The sequence below is a fragment of the Herpailurus yagouaroundi genome, unplaced genomic scaffold (genome assembly GCF_014898765.1).
Source record: "Herpailurus yagouaroundi ecotype Mexico unplaced genomic scaffold, PumYag 202, whole genome shotgun sequence".
NCBI lineage: Eukaryota > Metazoa > Chordata > Mammalia > Carnivora > Felidae > Herpailurus > Herpailurus yagouaroundi.
In genome coordinates, this window is record NW_024412433.1 from 13,642,395 (window position 1) to 13,655,759 (window position 13,365).

The window sequence follows — 13,365 nt, forward strand, 5'->3', positions numbered from 1 at the left end:
CTCCCCGACATGCGCGCTCTCTCTCTCCCTCCCTCTCTCAAAAATGAATACATATTTTTTGAAAAGGGGGGGGGGACCTGCTTCGTTTGGGTGGCCACAGTGCCCTACCTTCTGGCTCTGGGGGGCAGGGGAGGAAGATGATTTAAGGTCCCCTGCTTCACTCCATCAGACAGACCACTGACGGATGAGCTTTTAGGTAACGTGGATATCATTTGCATTCTTTATTTCAGGGTGTGTGGACCAGGCAGGCAGACTGAAGGCAAGCCCGCCTCCACCTGCCAAGGCCAATGTAATGAGGGCGTTTCTCAGAAGTGCTGACGCCTATGCTGGGTGTTCTGGGAACATGTGCCTTCTTCAGAGGGCTGCGGTCCGGTGCTCCAGTGTTTTGTCTGGGCTGGGCATGGGCGGGACAGGGATCCACTACTCCTCACTCACATCCAGTGCCTACTTCCTCCAGCTCAGAGCCCCTCTTGGGTTTTGCCGAGAACATTAGCCTCTCTTCCCGTGGCATCCTTCTGCTGTGTGAGTTGTTGCTAGTCCTTCATCTTTGATTATTGATCAATATGATCCCATTCACTTTGAATCTTTCAGAAATACTTCCAGAAAACTCTCCTCTACTGAAAGTGTCCCCCTGTCCCCTGCCTTTTTCTCACTCTTGTAATCAATATCCTCCCTCTCATACTGCTTTGTTGACATTTCACTTGGATTTGGGGAAGAAGGGAAGGACATAAACATACTTCCTCCACCATCTTGAATTTGAAGTCAGGCCATCCGGACTCGAAATATGGTGGAAACCATGTTCTGCTGGCCTGGGCCAGGCAAGTCCAGTGAGAAGCAGGTTCCCAAGTGGCTTCTGAACCTTTGTGTCTGGATGCAGGCATAAAGGTGGAGTTACTATAACTCCTCGGGCGAGGAGTTGAGAATCTTTCTCTGGGGAGATGATGATTCATTGGTGGAATATGGTCGTTCCAGGCAAGGCCTTCTGTCAAAATCTCAACCATCCATTTCTTTTCATAAGTGAGTTCTAGTCACGGCCCTGTTCGCCTCTTGAAATAGTGCCCAGCAAGTCGCAGCAGGTTAAACAGAAGGTGAGGTAGTGTCGGGGGCATCCAAGAAGCACGTAAGGATGTTCTTTGTTTCTCAATTAAAGCATTTTCATCTGAGCTCATGTTGGCTTTTATGAGATAACATGTCATGATCAGCAAGAGCTTTCAGTGAACTTGACACAGGAAGATGGCAGAAAACCTCACTCGTTCCAAGTAGATTTATGACTGAGCATGAGGAGACTCAGAGGCCTGGGGGCACATGTACAGGTCTTATGGGTGGAAAAGAACATGCACTTCACCTCCATAGTGCCGAAGCACAGTCCAGTTCAACCTGGTCTGCATCTCAAGATACGTTTAGACATCCAACTCTTGCGTAATTTTTTTTTAAATGTTTTTATTTTATTTTTGAGAGAGAGAGCATGAGGAGGGGAGGTGCAGAGAGAGAGAGAGGGAGACCCAGAATCCATAGCAGGCTCCAGGCTCTGAGCCATCAGCACGGAGTCTGACATGGGGCTCGAACTCACAGACGGTGAGATCATGGCCTGAGCCGAAGTCGGACACTCAACCGACTGAGCCACCCAGGCGCCCCCTCTTGCGTAATTTAACCAAGCTGGGAAAGTCCAGCACTTTCCATAAGCATCATTTAGTTAAGTTAAATATGGATTTTCCTTTCCCATGGTAAAAAGATCTTTGGATGTTTTATTCCAATGGCAGAAACATCCACACCTAGAGTCAAATGATTCTTAGTCCAAAACATTTTAGAAAACAACACTAAAAATGAAATTCATTTGTCCGGACTTTTTAAAGAGATGCGAGCCTAGTGTTCAGGCTTGTTTTGGGGATGTTTTTACTTCTGCGCCTTTGTTTTTTCTTCATTTTGTTTCTGTCTCTCTCTACACACACACACACACACACACACACACACACACACACACACACACTGTTCACTCTCCAAAACTCTTTACGTTTTCTTCCTATATTTGACTTTCTGTCAGGTATCCCTCACCTTCTCCATGATTGTGCCTTTCCTCTTCTTTCCACTTCCTGTCTACACTAAAGCTACTTCTTATCTACACAACACGGCCATCCCTGCTTTGAAGCAAGAAGGCTTTTTACTATACCTGCATTTAAGATTTCATAAGTGCCAAGTGAATGAATACATACATAAAATAACATTATAGGGGCACCTGGGTGGCTCAGTTGGCTAAGTGTCTGACTTCAGCTCAGGTCATGATCCCGCGGTTCGTGAGTTCGAGCCCTGCATCAGGCTCTGTGCTGGCGGCTCAGAGCCTGGAGCCTGCTTCAAATTCTGTGTGTGTGTGTCTCTCTCTGCCCCTTTCCTGATTGCACTATGTCTCTCTCTCTCTCTCTCTCTCTCTCTCTCTCTCTCTCTCTCTCAACAATAAACATTAAAACTATTTATTAAAATAATAACTCAGAATGAAACCTAGTTTCCAACATTTCTTTGGAAAATTTAGTCTTACAAACGTTAGTGACATTATTTCCTCATCTATGACAATAGGTGAAAAACCTTACTTTTATCATTTTACATTTAGTAAACATCTTAGTGAATCGTAAAGTAAAACCTAGCTAGGAGAAGAGGCAGACGAGACCAGAGAGAGTCTCCAAATGTCATTGAGTAGTGAGGCCACGCACAGTTGATGCTTGAAAGCCGAATTAATAATTTGTCTTATTAATACTTCAAATGAAAATAGCAGATACCTGGGAAGGGCTTTTACCTCGTTTTTAAATATTTCCTTTCCTCTGCGTCACATAACATGTATGCGAACTACGAGGAGGGAAAGTGTCCAGTCTCTTCAGGTTGATTTTTATCTCCTCCCCACCCCTAACTTAACTTACTATGTAAAACTTGGGCCTCAGAATCCAACTCCTTTCTGGCAACTTTGCTACACATTTGACACCTTTTCAGAAGAAAACGCTGGGCTAGATGTCTAACCGTGATCCTTGGTTGTTGTCCTCATGGTCTCGTGTCCACTGGGTAACTATAGTGTATATTGAATTCCCAAGAAACTAATTTTCGCAGATTGTCTTTCCTTGATGATGGAAGTTGAAAGAGAAAGCAAGAGAGGGAAGATTGACAGCCCCACAGCAGCCCATCAATAATAGGGGTGAATCCCTCAGAGGCAACAAAGGGGATCAATGAAGACAGGACTCTAATAGCTAGAAAGCATCTCATTTGTTTCCCCAAAGACTTTGACATCTGCCAAAACATCTGACTCCAAAAGCCACCCCAGAGGTGAGCCAGATTGAGAGAGAGGTGCCTAGATGGGAGTCTGGGATGGCGACGTCCTCTTCCCTGCCAAGCCCATGGGGTATGGCAAGGGGTCCCACTCCCATTGCCAGCCAGAGCTGGTGTCGTGATTAAGTGCCTCCAGCGAGCGCCTTGCTGTTCATTCATGAGCAGATGACCAGAACCTAAGGGAACAGCTGGAGAGCGCCTTGTCATGCATGGGAGTGGGTGGGTGGGGTCCCCAAAGAGCCCGGAGGAGCAATCATACTCGAAATGACACCTGCACAATCATGGAAGCCCGAGCCATGCTTTGCCTCCCGTGGACACCATTTACATATACATTTTTTTCTTTTTCTTTTTCTTTTTAATTTTTTAATGTTTGTTTATTTTTGAGAGAGAGGGAGAGAGAGAGAGAGAGAGAGAGAGAGAGCAGGGGAGGGGCAGGGAGAGAGGGAGACACAGAATCGGAAGCAGGCTCCAGGCTCTGAGCTGTCAGCGCGGAGCCCGACGTGGGGCTCGAACTCACGGACCGCGAGATCATTCGACCTGAGCCGAAGCCGGACGCTCAACCGACTGAGCCACTCAGGGGCCCCAAGGTCAGTTTTTTTCAATACATACAAGCCAGATAGGTTAAACTGCAGCCTGTCTTCAGTAAATGCCCCAGTTGTTTGCAGTAAAAATGGTTTAGATTAGCACCCGGGCACTCTGACAAAGGTCTGGAGGGGTTAGGGGACTTGCCAGCACCATTAGCATTTTTTTCTTCTTTTTCCAGCAGCACTAAAATATGTTTGCTCAAAACAGAGGGAGATGAAAAACTACTGGCAGCCCGTACCTCTTAGAAGAAAAAAAAAATGTTTTACTTCTCTGGCAAACGTACCAATTAAATAATGCTGTGTTGTGACAGATTACTGAGCAATTAATGCCTAATTGAGCCGCGTGCTAGACGCTTCTGGGAGAGCAACTTCCCCGGAGCTGGAGTGGCCACACCTTGGAGCAAAACCAACCTGCCTTCACACTTTCTGCAGCACCCTGTGCGCTCAGGAGCCCAGAAACCAAAGAAAACATTTTTCCTTTGAATCCCTGAGAGTTACACTGGAAGGATTAGCTTGACAGAAAAGATCCCGACATTGCAAATCCTCCTGGGGATTTCATACTTTCCTCGTTTGTAAGCAAAATCCATTTGCTGTGAGATATTTTTAGTGCAAGCATCCCTTGTTGTGCTATTCTCTTACAGTGTACCATTAGATCTTGAAGCCATTCCAAGCAGGTCACGTGATTTCTAAGCATCTCTTCGGTCCCCTCCTAAGCGACTAGTCTCGTAGGAGCCAGGGAATACTAGACTCTTAACTACCGAAGACCTCAACGTCCTTCCTGAAGCCTTGAACGCTTATTGATAGGATGTGAAAATGCTTTACAGCTGCTTTTTCTAAGAGGTCACTTGGCAGAGCTCGCCGAGTGACCTCAGTAATAGAGATATTTTCAGCCCCACGAGCCGCCTATGTAAATATAAAAATGTATTAGGCTGCAGAACTGCATGTGTGGGAACAGAACAACCCTACCATTGAAAGGAAATCGCAGGGGGAACACTGGTGTCACTCATGTGGGTTTGGTTAAGGCACGCGTGCTTTTGATAAATCGTTTTGATTCAGAGGCTCCACGTTTCAGATGAGCCCATTTCATGTCTGGAACTTAAGGGCTATAAAAAGTAACACCCCAATCACTTAGTGAGGTGTCTAGCAAGATACCCTTCCCGAAGTGTTTACGCTGAAAAAGAAAGCAATCATTTTCACTCTTTATATGACACTCATTTGCCTTGGGAAAATGTCAGTGTGGAGTTAGATTTCCAGTTGTTTGGTTGAAAGAGAGTTATTTATTCGAGTGTCTGGGTGGAAGCGATGTATTTATTCAGACCTCTGAAACTAGACTCGGAGAGAATCGTTGCAACGAGCAGGAAGCACGTTCTCGAGATGAATTGAGAAATAACTCTCCGGGCGAAACGCTCTAATATTCCTGAGTGCATTCAGTTTCAGTGGATCAAATCTTTCCCATCTCTGCATCCAAGCTATTTGGCGGTGATCAGATGATCAGAGCTCAAGAAAGCGATTGGAGAGTCAGCTGGCTGCAGCTGCAATGTAGGCTGTTTTCAGGGACAAGGAGCCACTGTTTTTCCAACATAGCATCAACGTAGAAGTTATTTTGTAGGCTCCACGATGCAGCTATGGGCTGCACGGCCAGCATTGTTCTGCTTCAGGCTTTCCGTTCTGTGGTCCAGAGGAGCTGTCCACACATTTGTAGACGACGCCAAGAGGAACCATCCCACGAGATTGTGCCTCTGGAGAGCGAGGACGAGATGAGTAGACCCAGAACCCTCATTATCATGGTATGGTACTTGTGGCAAAGGAGCCGGAGTTGATTGAACTGTTATTACAGAACTGAGGTTGCAATTTAGGGTTTGGGCTGTTCGGCTTTAGATAAAGGAGCGTGCGACCTAGGGTTTACTCCTGTGCTTTGCCATGTGGGGGAAAATCTTTCAAAGGATTTCTATCATTCAGAAAGCTGGCTTGCTTTCTCCTAGATCTGCCCCGAAATGCGCAGTTTATCGGTCTATTAGACATGCTCCCCTGCCTCACATTGTGTATGCTGTTACTCACTTTTGTGCAGAGAGAATGAGAAAACTTGCGGAGTCTGGTTTAATTCGGTGGATTTGATTTTGCAACTCTAGTTTGAAAGAAGAGCCCCAAACGCAGTTTCAGATCGCATGCCACCAATCAGGTTGTGTAGCTGTTGGGGGGTTAGATGTCTGCCTTGCAGGTATTTAGACTTTTTATTTCTGACTCTGCAACACAAAGGACTTTAGAAAATGCTTAACTTAGGTGCAAACTCAGAGTGAAGTTTCTGAGGATTTGGTAGGATGCGTGGCATTTTCATTGAAAAGCTGTTTCTGGCACACGTCTGTCTGTGCTTTAGTTACAATAGACAGTGTTACTCCCTTGTTTGTACACCTGTTTTGTCAGGAAGAATAAAGTGGAGGGTGGCATCTTTCCTTACTTGAGGTGCAGTGAGAGATCTGCTTAGTCACTGAAATCCCACATTAGGATGGTGGTAGGCGTGCTAAAGTTTCAAAAATTGGGGAGGCATTGCGTACCCTCAGCACAATCGACTTTTTTCCTCTTAGATTTTAACGTTCAGATCTCAAGGATGTGGTAAATAATGAATGAAAACTACCTGTTACACTAAAAGTTTTGAGATGAAAGTCATTTGGTTTGGCCTGCGGCTCTGAGGGACAGAGTACTGAGCTATACCATTCTATGCCAACTTCTTCCACAAACTGATATTAGGTGTTTAAAAGGCAATGCTGGGGGGGAACCTGGGTGGCTCAGTCGGGGAGGTGTCTGCCTTCAGCTCAGGTCACGATCTCACGGTCTTTGGGTTCAAGCCCCTCATCAGGCTCTGTGCTTGACAACTCAGAGCTTGGAGCCTGCTTTGGATTCTGTGTCCAGATTCTGCTCTCTCTCTCTGCCTTTGCCCTGCTCGCTCATACCTTCTCTCTCTCTCTCTCAAAAATAAATACACACTTAAAAACATTTTTTAAAAATAAAATAAAAAAGCAATACTGTTCTTGAACTGTTGTGCTATGGTTTTCTCTAGGAGGAAATGCCATTTAGGAATAATTTCATACTTATTATTCCCGGAGGTTTTTCACAAATTAGATTTTAAAGGGACTGAGACATTTCCCCCCCCCAAGTTTACCTCTTGTTTATGATGTTAGCATTCTATAGTTATGTGTTCTGCTCATGCCGTCTCTATCATTTAACAGCCTCCCCACCCCCAATTTTACCACTTATACTATAAAATTTAGCAGGTGGAAATTTGCAAAAGAAAAATCAATAACAATGTCTTATTGTTTCAAGGTTTCTATTACTTTATACGATATCATTATGGACATTAAATAGAGTGATGTGGAATTTACTGGTGAAGGAAACAGGGCTTCAGAATGACTGCATATCACACAGCTGCCACATTCCAGAGCCTGAAGTCACATTTAGATCAAGGATTACAAAAGCCAGTATAATTTCCACTCTGTTCCTAACGTCTAGAGGAGATGATGATAAAACTGAGTTTTATGAGAAGACTGATGGAAATCTTGGACCACTCCGGGTAAAATATGCACAGACAGAATCACTGTGCATCCTGAGAGTTTCCTATGGGCCACTCCACATTCATGCATTCAACAGCTATTTATTGGTGGCCCACCATGGGCCAGCCGCTGTTCCAGGCATTTGGAATCCACCTATGAACAAACTCATCAAAGATCCCCGTCCTAAGTTGCCAAGTTTTACGTTGATAGTGTATTTTCCAAGTCTTGTCGTTATGGAAATGCCATATGGGCGTTGTGATGTTTAGTGTACAAATTTAAGTCAATGAAATGATTCTGTATCTTTCAAGATAGTAGTTCAAAAGCTTTAATGTGTTTTAAAGTCACCTAGGAATTGTGTGTGAGTCAATCCTTGGGCGCCTGGACCCAAAGGCTCTATATAAGGTGTGGGGTACAGCCTGGGAATCTGTACTTTTAGTCAACACCTCCAGGTGCTTCGGATGGAAGAGCCCCATGGATGACACCCAGAAACACACAACTCTGGAAACTGATCATCTACACCTCTGTACCTCACGTCCTTCTTTATCCTGATGGGCTAATCATTTTCTCACTCTGGCTCTAAGCTTCTGAACAACGTGATTTTTTTCTCTCTCTCACTTTCCATCACCTTTTAGTCACCAAATTTGCATATTGATACTGTGTGTGTGTGTGTGTGTGTGTGTGTGTGTGTGTGTGTGTGTGTTTGAGAGAGGGGTGGGGAGAAAGGAGAGAGAGAGAGAGAGAGAGAGAGAGAGAGAGAGAGAGAGAGAGAGAAATCACAAACTCTGGTGCCAGAGCCCCTGGGTTGAAATCTTAATTTATCACTTATCAGCTATGTGACCTTCCCCACACTGTTTAACATTTCTATGCCTCTTTTTCTCACCTGTAAGATGAGGATAATAGTGTCATCAATGCAGAGCTGTTGTGAGGGTTTGCTAAAGTAAAACATACGTTAAGCGCTTAGAATCGTGTCTAGATATATTAGAAAGATGTTCAATAAGACGCATGTTCAGTACTGGAAAAAAGTGACATTTGGGGAAAGACCCAGAGGAGGTGAGGGAATGACTCATGCCACTTCTCTGTGGGGAAGTGTCTCAGGTGGAAGAACCAGTCAGGGTGAAAGTCTGTAATATGGGGAAAGGCCCAGGGTGTTTGGGAAAGAGTGAGGAGGCCATTGTGGCCAAGCAAGTCAAAGAGAAAGTAGTAGCAGGTGAGGTCATGGAGGTAATGGGGGACAGATCACAAAGGCCATCATGAAGACGGAGAGAAAGCTTCTCCCAAGAGTAAGGAAGGCATTGGAGGGAGCAGGCACAGAAAGTCAAGAGCCTGAGCTGTGGAGCCAGAATGTCAGGGTTTGAGTCCTGTCTCTGTGTCAGCTGTATGACCATGACAAATGACTTGTCCCCCCTGTGCCTTCATTTTTTTCACTACTAAAACACAGACAGTAATGGCACCTACCGTGTAAAGTTATTGTGAGAATTCAGTAATGCTTGCAAAGAGCTTAGATCAGTGCCTGGGGGACAGAAAGTGCTCTTTTAACGGTAAGCCCACTAACCCGGAGGCCCTGGCGCAGGTGAGTAGCAGGATCCACGGCTGCAGTGGGGCCGGAGCGGAAGCAGGGACACCACCAATCGTCAGGCTTTGCAGTGGTGCCAGCAACAGAGCTGAATGGTAGTTGTCGGGGTTGCGAGAAGTGGATGGATTCGGATGGATTTCAAAGTAGGGCCAGTAGGGCTCGCTTTCAAGTTCAACCTGAAGTGTGAGAGAAGGAGAGGACTCAGGGATGAGTGTGAACGTGCGGTAATTTGGTCTCGGTCCTGGTTTGTTTGTTTTCGTTTAGCCTTAACGAATGAGTTGTCATTCAGGAGGGGAAGACTGTAGGAGAAGGTCTGGCATGACAATCGAAGTTCACCGTAAGACATGTTAAGTTTTTGTTTGTTTTTTTTTTTTTTTCAACGTCTTTATTTATTTTTGGGACAGAGAGAGACAGAGGATGAGCGGGGGAGGGGCAGAGAGAGAGGGAGACACAGAATCGGAAACAGGCTCCAGGCTCCAGGCTCCGAGCCATCAGCCCAGAGCCCGACGCGGGGCTCGAACTCACGGACCGCGAGATCGTGACCTGGCTGAAGTCGGACGCTTAACCGACTGCGCCACCCAGGCGCCCCAAGACATGTTAAGTTTGAAATGTCTGTTAGGTCTATCTATACATGGAGATTTCACACTGGAAATGGGATATACAAGTCTGAGTTCTGAGGAACAGTCTACAGAGTAGATAATAATGTGAGACACAGTGTGGATACCAATGAAATGGTTGACAAGGGAATAAATGATCTCTTTTTCTTGTTTTCTGTATTGAACTCATACTTATTTACTTTCATATATTTTTCTTATCTCACTGGCAGATGGGGGAACCCCATATAGATAGGAACTCTTCATGCCCCAGGAGTGCCCAGCTCAATTCCCTTCATAAAAGCCTAAAAACTGAACATAAGTATTGTCGACCCTTTGAAGTTTTTACGTAATTGGCTGATATGAAAAGCCCCATTGATAAAGTTGCCTACTTAACTTTTCATTGAAATGGTGTAAGTTAAGGATGGAGAAAGCTACTACAATACATACAAGGTGGTGAATGTTCATATTCTTCAGGAGGCTTTGGCCCTCAAGACTTCATTATACCAAAGAATCTTATTCCTGACGTCCAGGCTCTGAATTCATGCCTGGGTAAGCTTTGGGCTGGCATCGACTGTAGTTTGGTTGCGTAGTCCACAGTGGAAAGCCTTGGTAAACATCAAAATAAACCATTGTGGGTCCTTGGCATTTACAACTGTTAATAGAGAACGGTCTATTAAAATGCAGGCAAGCTGGGGCGCCTGGGTGGCTCAGTCCGTTAGGCATCCGACTTCAGCTCAGGTCATGATCTCACAGTTTGTGAGTTCAAGCCCCACGTCGGGCTCTGTGCTGACAGCTCAGAGCCTGGAGCCTCCTTCAGATCCTGTGTCTCCCTCTCTCTCTGCCCCTCCCCCGCTCTCATTCTGTCTCTCTCTCTCCCTCAAAAATAAGTACATGTCAAAAAAAATAAAATGCAGTCAAGTTTAACGGGGCGGCGGGGGGGGAATGAAATTCTTTCAGAGCTCTAATTTCTCTCACTAAAGTTTTTGTTCTGATGGGAGAATTAACAGAAATCTTGTTGTCAACTATTATTTTCAACTTCCTTTATAACATATTTCATTAAAAGGTCTCAGATACTACCTAATTTAATTTATGTCTATCTGCTGCTTTCTGGGGAATGTTTATAATTTCTCATGTTATTTAGAAGCGGGCCTCCATTTTAAGGCCTGTGCCCTCTCCACCCCCACTCCCCTCCCCCCCCCCCTGCCCCCCCCCCCCCCCCGGCCGAAGAGTAACTATCCCTTCATATATATAGGAGGGTAGAGATGACCCAAGAGGAAGTCAAGAAGCAAGTGCCAGGCAGGCTGCTGCCCCCTCTGTCTGGCTGTATAACAGCAGAAAATGGGAATAGCCTAAACTTGTGGTAAGTTAGGGAGGTGAAATCTCTTCTGTGAGTCAAGGACATATGCTTGTAGGTGAACATTTGAGAGCCAGGGTAGGTAAGTTCCTTCCAGGAGGCCTGTATTACCAGTCCCACTTTGGCACTCTAGAAACTCTAGCACACCAGGCCCGGTGCTAGGGTGCACGGGTCAGATCCTGCCTTTGGTCTGTTTTTGTACGGCCTGTGAACTAAGAATGCTTTTCACAATTTTAACATTTTATAAAACAAAACATAAAAGAGAGAAGACTGTGCAGCAGAGACCATCAATGGGCCACAGAGCCTGAAGTATTTACAGTCTTGGCCCTCTACCGGACCAGTACGCTCTGGTGAATGATGTGGGCTCTACCCAAAGGGAAACTCTGCTGGTTTGTACCTTTGACCTACTGCTTTGTATTTGCGTTTCTGCCTAACATACATACAAAGGAACTAGGGTTTTTCCTGGGTGCTTTTTGTTCACCTGAATGCCTGAAAACTGCTGAGAATTGGTGGTGAATTTGAGATTTGGAGTCAGAAGCCCTGTGTCGGCCTCAAGCCTGTCACGTGAGCATCGGTGGGGACACCTGGGTGGCTCAGTGGGTTAAGCATCCGAATTCGGCTCAGGTCATGATCTCATGGCCCATGGGTTCGAACCCCACATCAGGGTCTCCGCTGTCAGCACAGAACCTGCTTCAGATCCTCTGCCCCCCCCCGCACCCCTCCCCCACTCATGCTCTCTCTCAAAAATAAAATAAACCTTGAAAAAAAGAAGCCCATGTGACCTGAACGTGCTGATCCATTGAGCTAGGTTTGTTAAATGGGGAATACTGTCTGGTGGAGGCACCGGAATATTTATTTTTATGGAATTATTTTGTAAACTAGTGAGTGTTGTATAAGGATGGAGTCCTGTAGGTTAGTTGGCTAACTTATAGCTCCAAAGATCCACTGTCGGTCACCATGCCCATGAGAGTTCATTATCCTCTGGGTGACTCACTTAGCGATGAGGCCATTTAAATCAGTGTTTTACTGGGGCTCCTGGGTGGCTCAGTCGGTTAAGCGTCCGACTTCGGCTCAGGTCATGATCTAACCATTCGCGAGTTCGAACCCGGCATAGGACTCTGTGCTGACAGCTTGGAGCCTGGAGCTTGCTTCGGATTCTGCGTCTCCTCTCTCTGTCCCTCCCCCACTTGTGCTCTGTCTCTCTCTGTCCCTCAAAAATAAATAAATGTAAAAAAAAAAAAATTTTTTTTTTTTTTTAAATCAGGGCTTTACTGTATGTGTTCCATATCTTCCCCAAAAGAGTGGTTACAGTGGCCAGGAGAGAGTGGCTGGGTGTGGCCAGAAGAGAGACCTCAACGAGGGTCCTACGATTAAAATCGGGAACAGAGAGGAATATACTATGGGAACTATTTCCAAGGAAATAAAATGATCTGTCTTCTTATTCTATAATAAATATTCTAGTTTAATAAAACTTTATTACCAAAGGGATTTTAACATGACTTTCCAGTTTCATCTTTTTGAATGGATACAGGAGGAAGAAGCAACTTCTAGACATCCTAAATCCTGAATTAATGTTCTTATTTCATTTTAGTGAGGTTGAATCTTGAATATACTAATGTAAGATTTCCCAGGGAAAGGAAGCTTCTGTAATGGAGTGTGATTTTAAATGGTCTGCCACGGATGGTGTAAGCACAGAGGATCTTCAACAGTTATTTTTCCTAGTGAGCTGGTTTTGACCTGAATTCCAAAGGCGTAGAAGATGAACAAATGAATTGAATGGCTCCTCCATGGGTATAAAAATTAATGGAATGTGATCAGAGACTTAGTAATTAGCAACAAGAATCTTTAAGGCAAAGGCTTACTAAATTCAGATTACATCTGTTACCAGCTTGTCCAAATGATTGTGCATCTTTCTAGATCTCCAAATGATAAAGATTTAGAAGTAATAAAGAACAAAGAAAAAATGGACGGAATCTAAAAAGTAATGTTTAAAGGGTAAAGCCACCAACAACGATAAAGAAAAGCCAAAAATCAGGTGTGGTGGGATAAGCAGAAACTTTTCTCCAAAACCAATTAGCAAATTCAACTATATAGAGATCCAGATAGATATAAATATATATCAGAATATAGAGAACTTCATACTTTTAGTAGATGTGAGTGTTTGGGAGAGGCCATAGTTTGAAGATTAAAAGATTAGACTACCAAGGAAGAAAACATCGTTATATGACTAGAAAAAGCATAGACTTAACAAATCAGTAGTAATAAAAAGCCCCTTAACTTTTAAAGATAATCAAATATAAAAAAAAGCCTGGTTATACTTGTTTTTGTTTTTGTTTGTTTCTTTGCTTTCCAGAAGAGTGTATTTAAAGCTTATCCCCAAGTACCAGGCTTCGATATAATGAAATCT

At 44.6% G+C, this 13,365-nt stretch overlaps 1 protein-coding gene across 2 annotated transcripts in view; it reads left to right on the forward strand.

The window, feature by feature from the left end:
* Positions 1-13,365, forward strand: part of DOCK10 (dedicator of cytokinesis 10) — a 270,818-nt gene that overhangs the window by 54,589 nt on the left and 202,864 nt on the right. The window contains exon 1 of one of the 2 annotated variants that reach the window (XM_040450862.1): positions 5,446-5,677. The exons of the other annotated variant lie outside the window; for it this stretch is intronic. Within the exon in view, the coding sequence (XP_040306796.1) occupies positions 5,516-5,677 (162 nt within the window). The 5' untranslated portion in view covers positions 5,446-5,515. Of the gene's footprint in view, positions 1-5,445; positions 5,678-13,365 lie in introns of those variants that run through there. 2 annotated transcript variants of the gene reach the window in all.